Raw genomic sequence first — 24,415 nt, 5'->3', positions numbered from 1 at the left:
TATTACAATTTGCACAGTAAAATTAGAAATGAGAGGAACACTATTTCAATATATTTGAGGTTAGCAAAAATATTGGTGATGAAATAAATCGTCATAATTGTATCAGAATAATATGTTCAGAGAAAGTCGTCGCCATATAGCCTTGCTATGCTGATGCGGCAAAAAGTTATCACCAATAAATAATCAATGGCAAAAAATACAAATATGTATCTCCTTTGGTTTTTTTTATAGGTTTCTTAGTTTTGTGTAGATTAATAAACAATGATAAACCCTTATCATCTATAGTATATGGAATGTCATAGATGTGATTCTAATTGAATTCAGCAGGTTCAAAGCAATTTAGAACCTCATTGAGAGAAATACAACACAGATAGAATCCTAACAAGTAGTCATTTTAGTAAGCTCTTGGTGTATCAAATTAAGGAAGAAATGTTCTAAGGTTTCGTGATAATCTGATTGTATAAGTATTATATCTACAGGCACTATAACGAAATATTATCACTTATTGAAGACCTACACGATCATGCTGAACGTTTGTAAGTATGTGAATGTGTCATTCAGTCGTATGAAATAGACCTTTTTAAAGATCTTTTCCAATCTAATTGTGATTTATCATAGATCATATAGATACCATGGCGTGGATTGAAATTTTGTATTAACACCAGACGCGCGTTTAGTCTACAAAAGACTCATCTATTGAAGACAAAGCACGAGGAAGAGTGAATAATTAGGTTTTCTTAAAAGCAAAATCACATCATTTAAAAAAACCATTTGTTTAAAAACAATTGATTTTCAGTAGTTCATCAATTGTCAATATACAGGAAATTAAACATGTGACGCTATTGATTATAAAATAAAGTCCTAAGAAAAACAAGTGTGAGTAATTTGACAATTTGTCAATTTAAATGTCAATTGCATGGGAATTCAATTAATCGCCGGCACTAAAAGTGAATTTACGAACTTGTTTTAAAATTAGTCTGTGGAGTGATTACCATGATGTTAAAGTTTTTGTTTTATCTTAATTTCACGAAAGTAACGACATTAACGCACTAACAAACATTCAAACGAAAAATAACAATACGTCATTTAAAAATAAAACGTTTTAACAAAAATAACTAAGAATTGTAATGATCTATAGAAGTGTCCAGATTTCTTACTGTACGCACGCACTCAAGGTATAAATAATTCACTCAGAATCATATTAATCTGTCAATCTCAGTAAACTTATACAATATGGCATATCAATACAGATATGTGATTGCGGTTGCGAATGAGATCACTATCCGCAAACAAACCTATGTTGTGAATATTAAGAACAGTTTTTTCGATGTTTACTTCCCATAAACTAAATTATAAGACAACTCAGATTGAAACTGAGACAACAATGTAATATTCAAATGTACGGTAAACGTTTTATATGAACGCTTAATGTGTATATATTAAATATTTTAGCTTTTTTTAATTTAAAGAATATCTGCGGAAGAAGATTTACCATCTTCACCACCGACCCAATCAAAAAACAATTGACCAAGTTGCAGAAACAGTTTAAAATCCGAATAAAGTCTATCATTACTATGCACTTTTAATATAATAGTTAAGCCGCAAACCTAGAATAGAAAATCCACATATGTATCACGTACATCAGTTCCGATAAAACACGTTATTCCCATATCGGTTTTTTTTTCACAATTCGTTGTCAATATAAACATGATAAAGGAATTTCATGCGACTGTGATACAAGTGAGAGCTTATTAGACCAGGTTCAATCCACGACCTACTACATAATAAAATGCCTGCACAAAGTCAGGATTATGACAGTTGTTATCCGTTCGTTTCATGTATTTGAGTTTCTGTTTTGCCATTTGCTTAGGAACTTTCCGTAAAGAATCTTTCTCCGAGTTCGTTTTTTTTTCTTTTTCACACAGGTTTTTTTTCAAATCGTTATAAAAATCGTGAGCACACAATCCTAATCAGATTTCAATCATTTGAATTTCTTAGTCTGTTTTTGGCTTTTTTGTAAGACTTTCTTGTCTTGTTTTGTTCTGTTTCTCCTTTTACATCTGATTTTTATAGTTTGTTCATCTTTTGTTCTGTAACACAGCTGTTCCAAGTGAAGGGGAGGGTTGATGCCTTCCACAATACTTAACTCCACACCGTTTTATATTTGCCTGTAATAAGAGAAGAGCAAGTAGTTCAGTGATTGTTGTTTTTTTATGCATGTCATATTCATATCTCGTAAATTGTTTTTAACAAATTAATGAGTTTAAGCCCTTTTCTGTATTGAATTTATATTTTTTTCATATATGACACTGTTATGGCCGTCTTTTTGGTATTGTTTTGAGGAAGGACGTCCAGTTACCTATAATTGCTTACAAACCTTAACTCTTAGCGTGGTATATACATATCCCCATTTGCAATCATACGACAAAATATACCACTTGGTCACCACTTTTAAGACGGTGCATTTCTTTTGTTTTAAAATCTTTTACAACCTTTACTGTATCTCATATTTCAATGGACACAACCGTTACAAACTTGTGATTTGATCCAATATGTCGTAACAAATAAATGTAAGACAAGGTATAGTTTCTTAATTGTGCAGTATATCTATTTGTTATCTTAACTAAAAAGCAGCAAGAATACGGTGACTTTGGCATTTTGTCATTTGTTAACTTAAAAATAAGTTTGGATGGTTTATTAAAGTAAAATCACAAAAATACTGAACTCCAAGGAAAATTCAAAAAGGAAAGTCCCCAATCAAATGGCAAAATCAAAAGTTCAAACACATCAAACGAATGGATAACAAATGTCGTTTTCCTGACTTGGTACAGGCATTTTCTTATGTAGAAAATGGTAGATTAAACCTGGTTTTAAAGCTAGTTAAACCTCTCACTTGTAAAGGATACATGTATGTATGTGGTACTTCCCATGTTATCAGCCTATAGTAAACTGTACGTCAAGAAAGATAACTCATGGCAGTTTTGAGTGGCAGATGACATTTCTATTGTCGAAGATCAAGCAAATGATCATATTTTCATTTTTGACAATGAATTTATGGTTTTTGTAGTACAATTAATTGATAGACAAATTGTTCAAGAATCACATTCCTGTTATCACTATTCACTCAATAAAAACTGATGTAAGCCAAATCAAGTGTAAAAATTTTAATTTTGATTTAAAAGTATATTCCAACAAAAAGAAACATTTAGAACAAACAAAATGCCTGGCAGTAAATATGTCACGCTTGTAAAGAACGTTAATCAATTTACAGAAAAAAATGAAAAGTATGTTCTTTGAGGTATAAATTTAAATAATCATAAAAAAGTTTTCGAAATACTGTTTTTTCTAATGAGATGGCTTCGGTTTCTATGTCTAAAATCCGACAGCATGTGACTGCATGTTTCAAATAAAAAAGACAATTACAACTTGTGGGGTAATGTCATGTGGGAGTGAGGGCATCGTTCATCACTTATAAACCAATATTTCTAATTTTGGTATCCTTGTTTGAATGAAAGGCTTTTGTCTAATTCAAGTGTCAATTTGAACAAAACAATATGTTGTAGCTACATCAGTGAACGTAATACGATGGAGGTAGTGGGTAGCTCTTCGGATTAGCAATCTACGACTTAATTGCTTGCCTGTCGACACAAAGGTTTCCATATTGAAGCCCAAAAGTGGCAAGTGCATTGATTTCCAATCTAAATTAAATAGGAATGTCACTTGTACCGAACGTTCGGGGTTCTCTGTGGGCATTCGGGGCACTTCGACTTCCTTCACAAAATAAACTGGTACAATATAAGCAATAGTTCTGGAAATAGCCTTGTTGTTTTCATGGTCATCTCTTTTTGATTATTCAACACTTACATCAGTATAGCAATCAATCAATCAAGGATATACGTATTTAAGGTGGGAAATAATTTCAAATTAATATCAAATCACATAATTCTGTTGGTCCTTTTCAGTTTGAATAAGAATATAAATGTTTCTGTATACTTATCAATTAAGTCAGTTATCTATTTGCTTTTTAAAGATGCAATTTTATATAAATTAGTGAAATTGAACCTTCAATGTTTTGATAAGTCTCATTTTAAGAATTGTTTAAATGTTCGTTGTAAATCAGTGACTTATATTCTTACTTTTCATGATAATCATGTTGAATTCTTGTAACTATATTTTACTAAAACTATGTATAATATAACATTTTGTAACAGAAATATAAACCGTCTTTGGATTACACTTTTTTTTTCTCTGAAGTAACGATCTGACTAATTTTCTATTAGGTTTGGGGCAAAGGTAGACATAAAACAATTCATCTTGGAATTCAAAATCAAAGATGAATGACTTTATAACTATATCACTACAACAATTATCAAAAATCTTTTAGAATTAAAATACAAGATTGATTAAACTGTAGAATTATATGCTATTCTTATCGTTTTATTTTTTCTTTTATACATTTTTTCAGAATATTTCCATTCAAATTATGTTAATCGTCGACTTTCTGTTCAAACACTGGTGACATCCTATCAAATCTGAGTAGAAACTAAAAAATCTTAGATACCAAATAAGTTGGACAAACGTTTCGTTTGTCAAGAAGTTTGGTACTGAGATGGTCGCCGAGTGCAAATACGAAGTATAAGTAAACATATAAAGCAGACATAATTCGAAGGCTACACTGTGTCACTTTCAATTAAAGAGACGGGGTGTGATCACGATCAAATAATTGAAACTCGCTAATTTACCTTTCAAAGGTCAATTAATACAATGCATTTGTGTATACATAGTAAACATAATATCAAGGGGATATACAACAAACATCTGGTGATTCATCTTTAGGCATGTCAAGAAACGAAAGAAATTCTTAAAACGCCATTATAAAAAATCAGAGTTGACCAAAACAAACCTAAATGAAATTGCAATATTTGTTCCAAAATAAAGGTGAACGCTGTAAGGAATATTAATACGACGTAAGAGTTGTATGAAATGTTAATTTAGAACGCAATGTTCTGTGGCCGTTAGTAAAGATTTTTTGAAATATTTCTATATCTTCCTCAATAATGCTGCATTTTTTTTATTTTTTTTTTGTGTCTCCCTCAAATGGGAGTTGATGTTCTGGTCCGTAAGAAATATGTCAGACTGGTATAGCACACCAAGTAACATGAGAGCATCAGATATCATACTAATAAAAAGAAATGTATTACTGTGTATGGTGATGACAACGAAAGAAGTTTAAATATCCTTTTTTAAATTAAAGTACTCTTAATTTATCTGTTTGGCGCCATAAGGTATTTGGATTAAATATGCCATGCAGGAAATCTTACAATTAATATATGGTTTCTATGTGGCAAGTTAGAAAACAATCTCAATATCAGTCTATCAGTTGAAATTTGATTTCTTTAACAACCTGTCGATATGTAAGTTTGACGTATTGATGTACTTGAGTTCATTGAGTCAATACATTTCTGTTTAAATTGCGAGAAGGAAAACCGTTTCCTTAAGTATAAGCTTTGACCTCAATAATTTTCTGAAGTTAATTCGATCAGGATAGTTCAATGAACTTTTTCATGTGATGATAATTTCAAACATAAGCAGATGACAATAGCGTTGATATTTCTAATGGCGTTTAATAAACGTATGAAATATTTTCATGATTAACATACAAAGTCGAGCCTTCCACAAACATTTTTATGTTTGCACGCTTCTTCCTAAAAGTGTAAAGTTTACAATGTTTTTAACAAAAAGAAAACAACACAATCAATGGTATTTAAGTTGAGGCAAATTATACCAATGGGTCTTCAAAACTAAGATTGGAAGAAAAAACGGAAAACATCATGACAAAACACAAGACAAACTTCAGGACAAATCCATAAATAACCAGTGATTGACTCATTTGTTCTAGAATGATACACAGCTCATGATACATTCATTTTGGTGGTGTCATGATATCAGAAATGTTGACAGAATTGTTGTAACGATAATTGACACACATTTGTTTTTATTTACGATATATATATTACATAATGATCATCGAAAGTCGATGGCGCCCGTTAAACAGTCGAAGTGATAAAATAGACAAAACGAGGGACCACAACTCTAGTATGTTTATCTTTGATTTATTAGATGCAAACACAATGAAAACATCACGTTATACATGGTATGCGTCTGAATCGCTTTTCTGAATTCAACTTAATCAGAAAAGCGAATAAGAATGTATTTGAAAGCAACGGATGCTGTTGTGTAAAGTAGATAAAATGCGTTGTGTATAGATCGTGTTTATTCTAACGTCTAGCCATTGCTATATAAGTAACGTCATAATTACATAAGTCAAGTAGCAACGTTAACATGTATATATTCGCGCTAAATTCCCGACATTCTCGGGGCCGGCAAAAGTTAAAATATGAAATTATCAATTACGTATAATGTCAATCGAATAGATATTACTGAAAATCAAATAATTAATTGTCTTTCTAAAACAAATTCAAATAATTCACTTTTAACGTCTATCACTTTTGGGTAGTCTATTTCTTGATGTTCTCTCGAGCTCGAACAGATGTCTCTCGTTTTGGTAGAACTCGTGTCAATCTCTCTTTTGAAGTATCATCATTTTTGTCATCTAAATTGTTAATGTTTGTTCGGATTTCGAGCGGGTATAGTATAGGTCGATCCGGAAGTTCCAGTTTCCATGGCAACTTGGCAGAATAACGTTCGTTTTCAAATTTGATACAGTCTTGTTGATAAATCTTTACAAAACTCTCCTCATCGTTCTGTTGTGGTAAACGTATTCCTAACGATTCTAGATTCCAGAATTTCTCGATATCGCTTTCCTCTGCATGGTGTGAAGTAACATTCAAAAGAACTGATGAAGTTAAGGATTTCTCTCCGTTTCTTATTACCGGTCCAGATAACAAGTAACCAATTTTTGATGCTACGGCTGTAGGTCCATCCCCTCTAATCACGTGATCTTGAACTATGTCCCAATAATAATCGGCTCCTATCAAGAGTGAAATTTCAAAGCTATCAGCGTTATTTGCCGGATGTGCGAGCTTTAAATCTTTCAAGTATGGCAAATTGCGTGTAAAGTATTTCGTCTGGTTTTGAAGTGGGACTCCAATATCTGGAACAATCAATGCATTGATGTTTACAATCTCACCTTTGTCAGTTTGTAGTTGAACGGTTGCTGTATCCAAATGGCGTATATTCTTTTCCTTGTCTCCAAAAGCTGACAGTTCAATTGTGTCCCTTCCGCTTGGTCTTATCTGTAATTTGTCTGCTATGCTCTGAGTGATGAATGAACGTTGGGCACCTTCGTCAAATAAAATACTAGCTTCTGTGATCTGTTTCCCGTATGATATTGGTGCGATAGCGGTTTTCAATAAAACGCTTGTGTGTTGTGAGGTATACATTACTGCAGTTTCTGGTTCTTCTGTTTTTACCAAGCTTACAACGGTTGATTTTTCCTTGCTGTCCTGTCCTTTTCCATCTGTAGCTTGTTCCCCGCAAATACTGGTGTGATGTTTCTTGTTACATTTTTTACATCGGTTACGTGATTTACACTCGGAAACACCGTGGTTTCCTAGACAGTTGAAACATTTTTTCTTTTGCTTTACGATGTTCAGTCTTTCATTCACGTCAGAAATTATCTTGCAATCTCCCGGAAAATGTATACCAGTGCAGTAGATGCAAGGACGTTTTTTGTCATTGAAACGTGGGTTGTTTGTATTGAAATTTGGCTGAGTTTTATTACGAGCTTCGGTCAGAAATGTTGCGGTAGTATGTAAACCTTCGCGGTCGGTAAATTGTCCCGCTTCAAGAATTCTCGCTTCTTTTGTGATGGCTTTTCTGAGGTTGTTTAGAGTTATATGATCGCTATCATATTCACGGGCAATACTTTTTCTCGTTTCTACTGGTAGTTTACTAATAATTATAGGTACTAATAGCGCGCCATACATTTCTTGTGTTTGACCCAAACATTCAAGACCTCTTACGTACGTTTCTAGGTGGTCTCCGTACCTTCTTAGGCTGTTTAAACCATTTGACGGTGAAGGAAGATCCATTAAAGCTTTCATGTAGGCATGAATAATCTTGTGAGGCGATCCAAAACGATCTTTGAGCAAATTAACGGCAGTGGTGTAATTGGCATTTGTCAGTGCGAAACCTTCAATAGTTTGGGCGGCATGGCCATGGAGTTGGGCCTTCAAGTAACTAAATTTCTGTATCTCAGTCAAAGTACTGTTGAAATGAATAGTTGATTCATAGGAATCCCAAAAGGTTTGCCATTGTAAAATTTCCCCATCAAAGTGCGGTAAATCAAGTTTAGGTAATCTGTGGTTTTGACTGCTATTTGATACCGAAGAAAAGCCTTGGTTGTACAAGTTATTTGTAGACTGCAAGTCACGATGGGTATTTTGCATGGAGCGGAAGTTATCAAAATTGGTTGGCTGTACATTAATTTCAGTTTCATTGCTGCGTATAACATTGGCATTGGTAAGCGATGAATTTGTGGGGTAAGATGGTAGAAAACTATTTGCATTTGGATCTAGAGACGTTGATGCGACATTTTGAGAAATTGAATTAGAATTTGACATTTTTCTAATTTTCCGAAGTTTGGACTCTAAATTAAACATATACTCATCAGATTCTTGAATTTCCTCTTCTACATCCTCCTCCGACGTTAAATCCAGTATCTTTTCATTCAAATCCACGATAGTCCTCTGTTTCTGTTCAACTGCATCTGAAATTAGTTTCACATCGTCTTTGTCTAAGTCCGAATTCTTTTCAATCTCATCGAATTTCTTGAATAACTTTGTAACTTGCCCTCTGTGTCCTCTACGTACTGCTTTTAACTTCGATTCCATTATTTCCGACAGTCACGGCACCATAAATGTTGTGTAAAGTAGATAAAATGCGTTGTGTATAGATCGTGTTTATTCTAACGTCTAGCCATTGCTATATAAGTAACGTCATAATTACATAAGTCAAGTAGCAACGTTAACATGTATATATTCGCCTAAATTCCCGACAGATGCATAAGCACCTAACAGTAAAAAGATAATGAAATATTTAAGGACATCTAAGAATTAAAAATTTAATAAACCATCATCTTTACCTCAGGGAGTTGAAACGTTAGTTTCTTTACAATTTCGAAATCTTTTATTTAACAATTTTAAAAGGGTTTGTTTAAAAATCATGATTTGACTGAAAACTACATTTCGTAATTTCAATACCAATTATGTATCAGTTTAAATATATACAATGACAGAAGACATGATAGCTGCATGTCGCACTGTATCTAGAACGATAGCCCGTATATTTCCCTATGGTCATGTCATTCTGAATGTTATGAGCTCTGCTACATCTCAAAATAGGATTTCAAAGACAATTTACAAAATGTCACAACAATATGTATTATTTAACATGTTTAATAGGATATCAACATGTAAGCTCAATCTGCCTGCAGTGGATCATATATTATTATACTTTTTTAATTTTTGTGTCGTCTTAAAAAGGTTCATTTCGTCTAACGAAGTATATTTTGCAAACACTATTTTGTGAAAAAGTTTTTATTTTCATTCGTAAAGTCAATTGACAATACAATGTCATAATAATCACTCATCTTCAATTTTCTTCGTTACCTTATAGGTGTTTGTTTGTGCAGCTGTTTTATAAGAATGTGTTGCTGTTTAGCTTCTATATACAGAGATGATTCCTTTGCAGAAGATAGACCATGCACAAATGCTTTAAATTGATCAATAGTTACACGATTTGTAAAAAAAAACGTATAATAACCGTGTTTTATTTTTCTTTTAGTCTGTAGGAGAAAAAAGTATTAGAATTATAGGGAATCTTATGAAAAGTGTAACAACACAGTTTGGGTTTATACATGATTTTGGTCCATAAGAGGTTAACAACATCACTATATTCCAAGACCAGGTAGATCCGTGATCCGGCCAGCTGTGTGTTATTGTAGTATCGGTATTTGTATATCACATTTCATAACAGTTAGGAGTAGCCAATACACTGATGTGTATATTTTGTAGTTGTTGTACTTGATTGCATGTTTTGATACCTGTTCTTCTTTCTCGTGCAATATTAAAAGGATATACATTTAGTCATGTCGGGAATTAAGTACGAGTTTTGCCATCTGCTGTATGTCATAGGGTAATGTACATAATCAATATATTAACGGCATGTGGTCACTGGCGAATTTTCGTCTCATTTGGAACATACCATACAATCTATAACGATACGGATTATAAGTGCCGATGCACTTGTTAATCCCTTTTCCACAGCATATATCGTTCCAATAAACTGTTAGAAACTTAGTAACTATTGTGTCCACTAAATTATTTAATGTATAGATGATAAATACCATCATTTTAGGTAAAGTTTTTTATGAATACAATGTAATCTCTTGAAATTGGTTCCAACATTTACATCGGATTTCTTCATGTAATATGACAAATGTATCAGATAATTTAACTTAATCGGAAATACTTAAAGGGGCACTAGCTACGAGATATATGAAAAACATAATATATTATTTGTTTGACTGAATCAGTAATGAAATACAAAAAGTGAAATAATAATTCCTTTTCAGTAGCCAATAAGACTCAATTTTGTCAAAATAAGCAAAAAATATTGATTATGATTTATTTACTTGCAAGTGAATAATTTCACCTCATTGAATCCGTATTCATGTGAACTTTGATTTAACCCCTTAGCTTTAGATGGAAAACACATGAAAGTTATTTAAAGAAGGAGAATGTCAACATTGAAAATGAAACAAAGGTAACTCTTTTGATTGACTGATTCGATTCACAAATATTTCATTTTTTTACATAAATAAGGCTGTTAGTTTTCTAGTTTGAATTGTTTTGCATTATCTTATTGGGGCCTTTTATAGCTTACTATGCGGTATGGCTTTGCTCATTGTTGAAGGCTGTACCGTGACCTATAGTTGTTAATGTCTGTGTCATTTTGGTAAATTGTGGATAGTTGTCTCATTGGCAATCATACCACATCTTCCTTATTATAATACAGGTAAAAACGATGATAAACATTTATTTTGTATCTGTAATATGAAATTAAATAGACCTAGAATAAGTCTACAGCATGTGTTTTCTTAATCTTTTTATATCTATATTTACATCGCTTATATGTACATCTGATGACTATAGAGGTCAACTCGATAAATAATTAGACTCAAATACACACGAAACGAAGCTTAAAATCATAAATTGAATAATAACTACCTTCCAATATTTCAATACCAATGACAAGTCAGTGTTAGTTTGAACATCTTTAAATAGGATTTCAACGAAAAAGTCAATTTGCAAGATGACAAGGCAATATGTTTTATTTATTGGGATGTCAACACGTAAGCTTAATTTTGTTTAAAATGACATTACAATCTGCCTGAAGGGGATAAAATAGTGTACAAATAATTAAACTTCTCATTTCTTTGTTGTCATCATAAAAAAAGTTCATTTCGTCTAACAAAGCATATTGTTTTGTTAAAATTTATCCTTGTCATCCGTTTAAAAAAAGTGCAGACATAAAAAAAAATAGTACAATAATTGCTAACTCTTAAAGTTCTGATATTCGCTATCTGTGTAAATACATCTGTTATAAATAGAAAGTTTTCAAAGATACCAGGCTATAATTTAATACGCCAGACGCGCGTTTCGTCCATATTAGACTCACCAGTGACAATCAAAATGATTTGAAATCAGAAGAAGTATACAGTTGAAGAGCATTGATGCAGAAGTTGGACCAGGAATTGAGCTTCAATTTCTTCATTAGTTAAGGCGTTTTATGCATAACGTATACAAAATAGTGTTTATGTTTTTCTGTACAAAACAAAGGGAATAGATTGAAAGGTAAGACAGCACACATCAAACGTTCATATTGTTGTAAAGCCAAACAAGTACTCAGATGAAGAGCTTTGATGACCCAAAATTCCAAAACGTTGTGCCAAATACGGCTAAGGTAATTTATTCCCTGGGATAACTGAAATGCTGACTACTGGGCTATTGATAACCTCTGGAACGAACATCCGCAAGCAGTGGCATCGACCCAGATGTGTAAATAGTTATCAAAGGTACCAGGATTTTAATTTAATACGTCAGACGCGGATTCCCTCTACATAGGCCTCATCGTTGACGCTCAGATCAAAATAGGTATAAAGCCAAACAAGTACAACGTAAAATAGCATGAAGCAAAACTCCAAAAGGTTGTGCCAAATACGGCGAAGGTAATCTATTCCTGGGTTAAGAAAATCTTTACCACATCAACAAACGATAACTACCGAACATCAGATTCCTGACTAAGTACAGGTGCAGCGGGTTCAAACGTTTTCATGGTACCACGCCTTCACCCTATCAAAATTTTACGTCAAAACATACAAATACACACTATCAAATATAAATTGAAATGGCTTTATTCAATTAAAAGACATATTAACACATCTGAATATACACTGAACGAAGAAATACAGTAACTATATATAATACAATGTAAATATAAAATTAATAACATAACACAAGGAATGTCTTTCGATACATCCGATTGCTTCTGTGAGAGTTCATGTGATGCCTCCTGTATTATAATTTCAGTTTTAAGTGTATCTGGTTTTACATGTATGTGTGTATTATGAGATGTGAACATCGATAACCAATTAAGACAACACTAATATTACTTTTCTTAAATTAACAGCCTCAATCAATTTATATTCAGAGAGACGTGGTGTAGTGGTTAGTGCATCGGATTACTTACACAACACCAAGGTTCTTGGTTCGATTCCCGTTCAGGATGAAAATTTCAGGAACTCAATTTTCGGCTCTCCCTTGACACCATTTGCGAGTATTGTCTTAATGAAACGATGATAGTCCGTCGGAAGGGGACGATAAATGGCTGACCCATATTAAGAGAGAGCCATATCTCTTACACGTTAAAGACACCCTTGTAGATTTTGAAAAAGAGTAGGCCAAGGCCGCTACAAGGTAGCACTCGCATCCGCAAAGTGGAAAGAATTTATATAAGTTGTAAAACTTGTTTCCCAATCCACTATAAATAAATATGTTTAAACTACATTTATATTCAAAATTGATAATTATGAAATATATTTGCACACACAGTTTACAACACTTTGAGCACTCAAGTAGTTTTTTTTGAGAAGGAAGACATACATTTAATAGGTTGAGACATTATTAACATTTTTCTTATAGTCTGACAATTATTGTATTCAAAATTAAGATAAAGTAGTCACATTAAAATTAACATTCAGTGAAACCCGCATTAGTTTTACATTTAAAACTCTAAAGTACACTAGATTTGATTTAAAGCTTTAATCAAAGCAAATCCTCAAATAAACTCGAGAAAATAGTATGCGTTGAGTCAATTATGTTCTTCATCTGTATCTTCATCTGCTTAAACATGTAAAATCAAAAAGATTGAAAATAAACTGTCGACAAAAACAAAACATGTTATCGACAAGATTATCCGTCTTTTGTGTTTTCATTGATGAATTCTTTAAATTATATTTTTACGTTTTGGACAAATATCGGTTTATCTTAAACAAGAATTAACAAAGTTCAAGGTTTTGTACTGTGTTCATGAGTCGGCGTTTGTTCTACACAAGACCTAACACCTGCGCTTTGACATAAAATCGATAAGAAAATTGGGTGACATTTTAAATCAAATACTGAAATTGAAAATGTTTTGCCATATCTGCTTAAAGCTATATACAGTTTTTAGCAGTATTTTTAGTGTTTCATCCGTTCTGATAATCCTGTCCTTGTATATTGTTCTATGTAGATACAAAGAAATAATCATTAATCAAATTGTTTTATACAAATATGTTTGTATAAAATGATAGCGTAATTTACAATTTTATTGATCCAGAATTACTTTTCGGAAGCATGAAATTCATTTGTTGTTTTCTTTTTTTACAGGTCTTGTTCGAATCCTCTGCTGGTGGATTATAAATTTTCCAACATAATTATCAGTTTAGAAGTCAAAAGTTCATGACTTTCATGATATTTAACAAGGCTTTCAAATTGTCCGTTTATAAATTAATAAATTATAAACAAACAGAGGTTTCAAGTACATCAGGCTAAAGTTGGCTATTACTGTTCGGTGTTTTTCCGGTCTTAGTGTTTTTAACTGTCTGGGTTCTTTTTTTAATACTTAGTTTTGAGCGCGATCCTGGTTGAGGTTTATCAGGAAAAGTGTTCAAACGAAAGACATACAAAAAGTGTTGTTTTCAAATATTGAAACATTTTTTAACGTATTTAGAATTGAAAAAATATGTCTAAACTCCTTCATCATGTAAATCTATAAAGATGAGTAGTATTGAAAATCTTTCTTAAACTAACAGGATACCATGATCCATTTTAGACACAGGGCATGTGTATTGACGACGATATTATCTTTACGATTGAAAATCAGGAAGACTCAATAATTATAGAGAAAGACATCTCCATATTTTTAGAAACTCATACACCTATACCATGCTCTGAAATTAAAGAAGTATTATCACAACTAAAGAAAGATAATTTCAGTCGTTTTTGAGAGACGGTCTTCTTTTTAAATGGCCTAAATTAGGAGATGGCAAAATACAAACCAAGAACATCAACAAACTAGATACGAATTTTCAGGCACAAAGTATTCACTTTATTTTGACAATTACGATTATCATAATATATCTCATCGTCGTTCATTAGAATAAATAGAAGAGTAAGTAAAATCGAAATAATCAGTCCTGCACTGTTTAATGTCTTAATTAATTATATAAATGATATATTTAAAGGTGAACACTTAAACTAGTTGATTCAGATGTAAATATTCTTCGCTTTGCAGATGACATATTTTTTCTTTCAGAAACTAAAGATGGACTTCAAAATGGTATGAATAAATTATCCCAATTTTGTGATAAATGGCACTGAACAGTAAACAAAATAAGATTAACTGCATGTTATTTTAGAAAAACGGCTAAATTAAAACATTATTTATTAAATATAAAACTCAAATGATTGACAATGTGAATAGATATACAACGCTTGGGTCTTTTCTTAATAGAAATGGTAATATTTACTGTAACATTAGAAAAACAAAGCAACATAGATTATTTGTAAACACCGGGTTGATTATTGAATATATTTCAGGTCCAGACCTTCTGACGCTGACTTTCAGTTTAAGTGTTTTATTGGTTAAGGCCATGCGTGTCTATAATTGCTTATATCTACGTCATCATTTGAACTGTAAATAACATAATAATAACAAAAATAAAACGGACAAACAAGAGTACACAAAACACATCATAGAATACTAAAGACTGAAAACTAAAAGCCACTACTTTTATAAAACTGTCTTTTTGTGTAGGGTTTAAAAGCCACGTGCCTCTTTTCCTTGATTTATATTTTTTTGTTCTTTAATTACTGATTATTTACCCAAATATCGCAAAAATAAATAGTATGTTATTAAAGTTTGCTTTTACCAAATTGAGGAAGTTATAAATTATTGAAAATATCTTCGAAATGCAAATCTCTTATTTTCTTTTTTTTGTTTTTGTTTTTTTTTTTTGTTCATCAGACCTTCATTCATGTCTCGGTCATTACTGGACAAGTATGCTGTCGATGCGCACATATGATGCAGACGTTTATACAATAGTCATCTCTATTTTATTGTCAGCAAATCTAGTTTGTACCTGAAATGAAAACCATTACAATCATCAATTACAAGTAGACAGAAAACAAAGTAGTTTCAGTTTGTTGCCCCGATTTTGTTCTTTGTCCATGTATTTAAGAGTTTTGAACAGCGGTATACTACTGTTGCCTTTATTAATCATTGATACCTCCAGACATACCATTCACCGTTTTATATTTCCGTACGTTGTTACCTCAAAATCAATAATTTTGTTCCGGAAGGAAAAAAGATAATATTGCATAATAAGAATCATCCTGAATGAATAGTTTCCAAACCGACAACAAAGTCATTACAGATTTATTTTGTAGACATGCGTAGTCGTTTATTTTAATAGAACAAGGATGTTCTAAGGTGAATGTGCTAGCCTTATTATATTCTGTCATTGCTAGTGAAAATAAATTAACATTGTAAATCTATGGAAATCATTAATGTGACCAAAGTACATTTGCATTATTCATTTCTTTTTTTAGGATCTGAACAGTCTTTGGGTTTGCAAGTCGTTCCCTGAAGTTACGTTGAGACTTATTTCTGTATTTTAAGTGAATTATTCATCAAAGATTATGACTTTATGAATATAGTTTCATGATTTACAAAGGTTGATGGAGGTATAATTTCATTCTATACTACACTTCTTTTTACATTTTTTATTCACATAACAATCAGAATATTTTGTATCAGATTATATAAAATAGGGAAAAGAGGACATTTAACAACATGACTAAAAGGATAGAGACTAACAGACAAAGAATTGTACACACGAACACCACAAAGAACTGGGGTGATCTTAGGTGCTCCGGAAATGTAAGCTAGGCCTGCCTCACAGTTGACATATTCTACCTGCTCAGTGTTTCATTCCATGGGTAAATAAATTTGAAACAACCATATTCGTAATATAACATTATATTTGTGTGTTTTTGTATATTCAGTTTGAGATACTTTTTAACGGTGATTCTTATATCTTTTTTCATTCGTTCAAGACTTCCGGGTAGCAGAAATTCATTAAATATCCATGATTCTGTGTTAATGCTTTTCAATGTTATGTAACTTTCAGTTTCTATTTAAACCCTTATTGTTGATACGCTATTTCTATACCAGTTCATTAACATTTACAAAAATATATTTCCAATTTGGACATATAAATAAAGGCAACAGTAGTATTCCGCTGTTCAGACTGTGTATATTTTTTTTGTATGAGGGATGAAGCATACGAAGCAGGAGACGCTTAATACCTAGACATTGTTCTACCAGCTACAATTTAACTCCATTTAACTTAATCAAAAATGCTCAAATGCGAATATAAATGCATTCACAACTGTCTCTTTTCTTTCCTTGTTTTTTTTTAATTTTACATTGATATACAGTTTGTCATGTCGGGGACTAGTATGAGTTGGTCACTAATGTAGGTCGGATGTGATATTCACATCCATATATCAGATGATGTGTTATGATCCAATAATACAAAAGACGGACGAAAGATACCAGATGGACAGTCAGAATAAAGAAAAACAAACAGACAAAAAATATTACAGAAGACACAACATAGGAAACTAAATACTACGCAACATGAACCCACCAAAACCTGAGGTTAAGCAGACGGTTAAGAAGATCATGCACCACATGTGTCACCCTTCTTGTAGCTTATGTTATTACAAATCCGTGAAATAGTCTCATTTGGTAGGTTACATTCGTGAAAAGGGAAGAGTATTGTAGTTACTACATAAGGAACATATCCGATACCATTTGTTAAAAGATTATAACTCATCTTCCAAGTCACAATTTGTATAAGTAAAACATTACAGGTCAAAATAAGGTCTTCAGCACGAAGCCTTGGACCACACCGAAAAAACAGCTATCCAGGGCCCTAAAATAACTGGTTTTAACCCGCTCAAACAGGGAAATGTACGGTCGAATTTATATTCTGATGTAAATATGTCTACGTATATACTGGAGGATGATTGCCTCAATTAAAATCATACCATAGATTCTTAGATCAATATACGATACAGATTATCAATGTAAATGCACTTGTTCGTCCTTTTACCGCAGCAAGTATCTTTTCAATAATTTGTATACTAACTTATTAACTAAAATGTGCCCTACATTATTGTATGTATAAATGATTAAAATCCATTTGTTTTGTGAAAGAATAACTTAATGCAATGTAATCTTTCAAAACCAGTTCCAACATATATATCGGACTTCGACATAAAATACAAGAAAACTATCAGATGTTTCTATCCCTCCGTACTTAAATTACTGTTATTTAGCTCTGATGGAAAATCGTTCATCCCTTCAGACAATATAAAAATGTTTTCCTTTTACCGGATACGACATTTAGAAAAAAACGAAGCATAATTGGAATGAAACACAACAAGATAATCTGGGTAAAACGTTATTATTTGGAAAACAGCCAACTTCCGCCCCCTACTATCCGAATTAAAGCAAATATATTGATAAGCAGAACGGAAAATGTTTAAGGACATTAACTGGCATTGCTAGGTAAAGTAAGATGAGATAACTGGACGTTGGGTTTGTACAAGTTTATTTACAAATAAGTTTGAATGAAGAAAAACATAATATTTGTTTTTGGGTATCCATAATCATTGACGAAAAATAATTAAGATTAATGTACATGTTTGCTTGTATTTACTTCATGCTGTGTTGAAGCAATTATTTAATCGATGTTGTACATACAGAGACACTATCTATAGGCAGATGTTTTGAATCTCATATATTCATTTACAAATTAGAAAAATGTAGAAAGAAAATAGCAAGTAATTCTCATACACTCAAAAAAGAAACAGAACGTGACTACGTATATCCATTTAATGATTACATATATATTGCAAGGTAGTCAATGATCTTTAAAAGATATAAGTTTGCTAGTTGTGCTGACCTAATCATTTAACAGTTCCTACAATTATCCTTAAAGAAAATATCTAAAATAACTTATGTTATGATCTTTCTTGTGGGCTTTATTTTTCTCTGTCACTTTTTGATCTAGCTCTTCTTTCTTAATTACGGATAATTCACAAAATAGTGTGAGTAAAAACTTATATTGTGTGATTGAAACATGCTGGTACCACAATTGCTGAAGTTATCAACAATCATGACAAATATCTCCCTTAGTCGTGTGATATGTTAAGTCGATCATCACTTGAGAGACTTTTGTATTTTATTACAATACAAACGTCATTTCTATGGAAAGCATTCGAAAATTGAACTGTCAGCAAATTAAGTTTCCACCTGAAATAAAAATATATACAAACATCTAGCAGACAATAAACAAAGCATGCTTTAAGCATTAAAATATCCTTGCATAACATAAACCGGCAAAATTGAAACACTATTTGTTAAATATAAAACTCAAATAATTCACAATATTAATAAATATAAAAAGCTTGGGTCTTTTATTTATAGCAATTGTAATATGTACTCTAACATTAAAACAACAAAGCATATTGAACATTTTGTAAACACAGGATCGAATATTGAATCTTGTTCAGCAGACTGAAAACAAAAATATAATTTAAACATTGATACCTCAAGGCATCCAATTAACCGTTTTATATTTCCGTACGTTGTAACCTCCAAATCAATTGTTTTGTTCTGGAAGGAAAAAGATAGTGTTGCATAATAATAATACATCATCCTGAATAATTAATTTCCAAACCGACAAGAAAGGCATTACAGATTTATTTTGTAGACACGCGTAGTAGTTTATTTTAATAGAACAAGGATATTCTAAGGTGAATGTGTTAGCCTTAATATATTCTGTCATTGCTAGTGAAAATAAATTAACATAGTAAATCTATGGAAATCATTAATGAGACAAACGTTTATTTGCATTATTCAGTTCTTTTTTTATAAAGCTCTGAACAGTCTTTGGATTTGTAAATAATTCTCTGAAGTTAGGTTGAGACTTATTTTCTGTTAGGTTCTTTGCAAACTTAGACGATGACTATTTATAGTGAATTATTCATCACAGATTATGACTACATGATTATGGATACAAGTCTTATGAAAGAGAATATAAAATGGTTAATTTATATGAAGGTATAATGTTATCCTAGACTACTCTTCCTTTGTTATTCTTTATCAACATTAAAATCGGAATATTTTGCATCAGATTACATTCCGTAAACATTGCACAGTGGTATAGCAGTAACACATAACAACACACTATATGAAATAAAATCATATTAAAAGGGCTTAACTAGTACGGTCGACAAAAAACAGAAAACCACGACCTGTTTATATTGAGTGATGTCCTCGACGTAATTGCATTCCTTTGGTATTATTTTTCGCAAAATGTGTAACTTGATATATGGTTTACGATTTATGTCATGATCTAAGCTAATTCTAATATAGATACGCATAACATATGTCAATATTTGAAAAAAAAGCAATGAAAAGAATAGAATGGTGACATAGTGAATGACATAGAACATAGTATGAAATAATTGTCTCGATTCTTAAATGAGGTGATAAATCTTTACATTTCGAAGGGAATCTATACACTATGGAGAAAAATCCAAACCGACAGTTTCATATTCAAATTCAAATATATAACATCCAGCTGATTACCTTACGGATGTACTTATGTGATCCTAGGTAAAATATAACAAATCAAGAGTTAGAAATTGATACTACAATCGGGAAGAGAATTATTTTAGGAAAAAAATAACTTAAAAAATATTGATACGTCAGGAAGCTCCTTTTCGAGATATTTGTTTTATAAAATATGTTGGGAAATGGCTAACTCAGACTTTAACCTTATATTTGCATTGGTATTATTTTGGTCTCAAATCAAAAGAAAGAAAATCAAGTATGTGCGAAAATTTTAGTCAAATGACCTTTCATGAACTATTAAGTCGTATATTAAAAGATAAATAGGTGTTATGGGGCCATATATTTTATCTTGTATCATATAGAAAAACACCAAGGAGTCCGAACATCTAACACAAATTCCTAAACCTCACCAAAGTACATCCTTAAAACATATCTCTGTTGTGGATAGTTATCTCATTGGCAATCATACCACATCTTCTTTTTTATATACTCTGTAGTCACTTAAGTTGTTATAAGTTTCTGAGTGTATACTTCAGTACATACATGATTCCTACTAACTCGGTTTTTTTTCTGTCTAAATAGTGTGTTTTAGAAATCATTAAGATACTTAGATGTCAACTTCCTCATGCGAAGTTGACTTGATGGATTAGGTTATTGTTTGAGATTATTCCTTTAGGTCAACCGCTTCACCTGTCTTAGTTCTTGTACACCCTTGTCTTTCAATTTTATTCCTTTAAGCGTTCATATGCAATGTCATTTTAAGATAATTTATTAACATTATTAACATTTATTTTATCTTTCTAGTACACCCTATACTTTTAATTATTTGTTTGTTTTATGACGGTTTAATTTTTGTATGTTTAATTTTTTTATTTTCCAAGATAATCATGATGATACGGTGCGTGCTTACAGTTTAATTCTACTAATGTTTAATTGAACAAAAATGTAATTGTGAGGTAAACGAGTTAGCCTTTCATACATCAAAGCTGATTCATTGCATCTCCTTTGAAAACAAAATATGTTCGCCTTCAGTACAATTTAACTACTCTAATAGTATAAGTCTAAATTAAAAACAGAGCAAAGTTGTTATCAAAGTTAACTGGCTTTTAATTTGATACGCGCTTTTCTTCTACATAAGTCTCATCAATGATGCTCAGATCAAAATATTTAAAACGCTAAACAAAAGTTTGATAGCATTAATGACTCAAAAGAACATGCACACCGGCTTTCATCATTTATCACTCTATGCACCCACGGTAAAAGAAATACATATTAATAAAACCAGATGACAGAATTATGAGACATAGTGGTGTAAACAATAACATATGCAGACATATGTCGGAGATGTTGCTAACGATATATCTAATCATTTCGCTATATTAGTTTAAAACTTGGTTAATGGATGAAATAATACTTTCTAAAACGTAAATAAATCTACTTAAGCTATAATAATAGGACTGAATGGCTAGCTTTAAAATATTGAACGCAGATGTCTTACGACGAGAAAACATTTCGTAGTACATACCAGTACATTCAGATTAGACGTATCAACTACCTTAAATACATGTAATATTATTACTTTTGCCTAAATTAAATAAAACCCAAGTTAGCACTTAAATTAAAGCTACCACAGTAAAAACATTAATTGTTAAAAATCCGTTATTATTAAAAAAGAAAAAGAAAACCTTATACGATTATTTCTTTGATTACTGCTAGTATCCTTGAGAAGGATAAACTATTGTATCATATTAAGATTTCAAAAATGTAGCTTCTTATCTGACAATTATCTAATTTAGTATTAATATATGCATGATATGTTTACTCTATATACTTCGTTAATGTACACTAGATTCAAATCGTAATTCCAATAAACCCTCAAATAAACTCTAGACAATAGTTTACATTTAGTCGATAGGGTTATTTATCGATCAATTTGTTGACGTCGTCATTACTTAGTAGCAAAAAGTAAAATAACAAAAATACCGAACTCCGAGGAAAATTCAAAACGAATAGTCCCTTATCAAATGCAAAATGTAAGCTCAAACATATTTATAGAATGAATAACAACTATCGTATTTCTGACTTGGTATATTTACAGGTATATATATCACTTGCATTACGTGAACGAACCAGTTTTACATTGTTTTAGATTCAGTGGTTGACTACTATAAATTTGTCCATCATTCCTTTTTTCTGAAGTAGCCGTTGATGTTTTCCCTCATTTCGTCTTGTTGAAATCATCAACCACATTTTACGGAACCTATTGTTACTAAAACAAATCACAAAAAAACATAATTTATTTAACAATGTTCCAAAACAACTCTGTATACTTTTTTCATTTATGCAGCATTGATTATTTCCAAAGCACAACTATTTAACGTTGGAACTGCTATTTATCCCTCCTGAAGGTCAGGCTGGTTTGTGTCATGCATAGTGAAACTGCTCTTTTAGGCATTTTCGGTCCTCAATGCTCTTCAACTTCATACTTTGTTTGGAATTTTCAACATTTTTTTATTCGAGCGTCACTGATGAGTCTTTTGTAGACGAAACGCGCGTCTGGTGTGTATAAAAATTTTATCCTGGTATATATGATGAGTTCATTCGAAATCTATTGGTATTTGTCCACATTCGCAATATCTAGTGTTATGTTCATATGAATTTTACTTGATGACATAACATGCAACATTACATAACATTTTATTACTTAATATCTAGTAGCCTTTTAATGGATTAGTTTTTCAGACAATAAGCCTGTTTTTGTGTATGTATACTTTGGGTGAAACTCTTTATTAATGGCTGAGGCGCCACTTTTAGTTTGTAATACATCTTTTAGTCCACTGTCATTAGCTATTTAGCAACGCATTATTTTATAAACTGCTTATTATCTAAATACGGTCTTCGGATGATCAATTTTTTTCTGTCGATTAATAACACGAAATAAAAGTATTTTATCTTAGTTAGTATGATAGGTTTCCTAGATTTGTGTAGGTTATTAATCAACGATAAACCCTTATCCTCTAAATTTTATGGAATGTCATAGGTGTGATTCTGATTGAATTCAGCTGTTTCTAAGCATTAAAGAACCTCATTGAGACCAATTCAACACAGAAGGAATCCTAAAAAAGTAGTCAGTTTAGGAAGGAATATTACCACTTTAAGGTTTCGTGATAATCTGATTGTATAGTATCATTTTTACAGACACTTTAACAAATCACTTATTGAAAACCTACAAGCTCATGATGAACGGCTGTTAGAATGTTAATGTGTCGTCAATGTATGATGTTAACCTTTTAAAGACTTCCCTGAACTCATTGAGATTAATCATCAGCAACTATAGATTGTACTTCCTTAATTAAATCGACCACTAACACAGCAATTATATCCAAAACTAAATTGGAAAATGGTGGAATAATGCAATATGCATGCAAGCAGATTTCTCCTTGGCTCTAAGCAATTGTAAAACTTACAATGTACCATAAAACGCGCATCTGGCGCTAATACAAAGTTCAATTTTGGTATACATGATAAGTTTATTTACAACCACTGGTGCGATGCCACTGCTGGTGGAGTTTAAATTCCCTGAGGTTCATAATTATATATAATACTGTATATACAACTTTGAAATTTTGAAAAACTAAGGCTTGTTTACCTCAGGAAAAGATGTATTTTGCCAAACTTTTGGGAAATTTTGGTCCTCAATGCTCTTCATCTTCGTACTTTGTTTAGCTTTTAAACATTTTTTTATTCGACTGTCACTAGCTGGTGAGTCTTTTGTAGACGAAACGCGCGCCAAGCGCACATATAAAAGTTCAATCCTAGTATATATGATGAGTTTCCCCTCGCATATGAGTTAATGACAAAAATATATTACATGACAATAAGCTAAAAAGAAAATAAAAGGGAAGATTCTGATGCTGATCAACAGACAACGGCAATGCGATTCGCAGGAGGCAACGCCAACATAACTGCGATGGAGATTGGTGTTTTAAATGATACCTCAACTGATGGAATAGTTTGTAGGTTTCAAATTTACAATTCCACAATACATCCCAACTGCACAAGTCTTTCTCTGTTGTGCATATCACATTCATTTTAACAACAATCAACATTTAACTCGTTTTCAAAAGAAGTTGACAGC

The 24,415-nt window shown here is 31.8% G+C and overlaps 1 protein-coding gene across 1 annotated transcript; it reads right to left on the bottom strand.

The window, feature by feature from the left end:
• Window positions 1-6,518: 6,518 nt before the first annotated feature.
• On the bottom strand, window positions 6,519-8,855 carry LOC139494526 (uncharacterized). The gene has a single exon (XM_071282686.1). The coding sequence runs from the start codon at window positions 8,853-8,855 to the stop codon at window positions 6,519-6,521; it is 2,337 nt and encodes a 778-aa protein (XP_071138787.1).
• Window positions 8,856-24,415: the final 15,560 nt, after the last annotated feature.

The sequence above is a fragment of the Mytilus edulis genome, chromosome 11 (genome assembly GCF_963676685.1).
Source record: "Mytilus edulis chromosome 11, xbMytEdul2.2, whole genome shotgun sequence".
Taxonomy (NCBI): domain Eukaryota; kingdom Metazoa; phylum Mollusca; class Bivalvia; order Mytilida; family Mytilidae; genus Mytilus; species Mytilus edulis.
The sequence above is the reverse complement of the archived record's forward strand: the minus strand, read 5'-3'. Positions and strand labels throughout refer to the sequence as shown.

Coding starts and splice junctions, on each gene's coding strand:
- LOC139494526 (XM_071282686.1), bottom strand. CDS start 8,855: ATGGAATCGAAGTTAAAAGCAGTACGTAGAGGACACAGAGGGCAAGTT.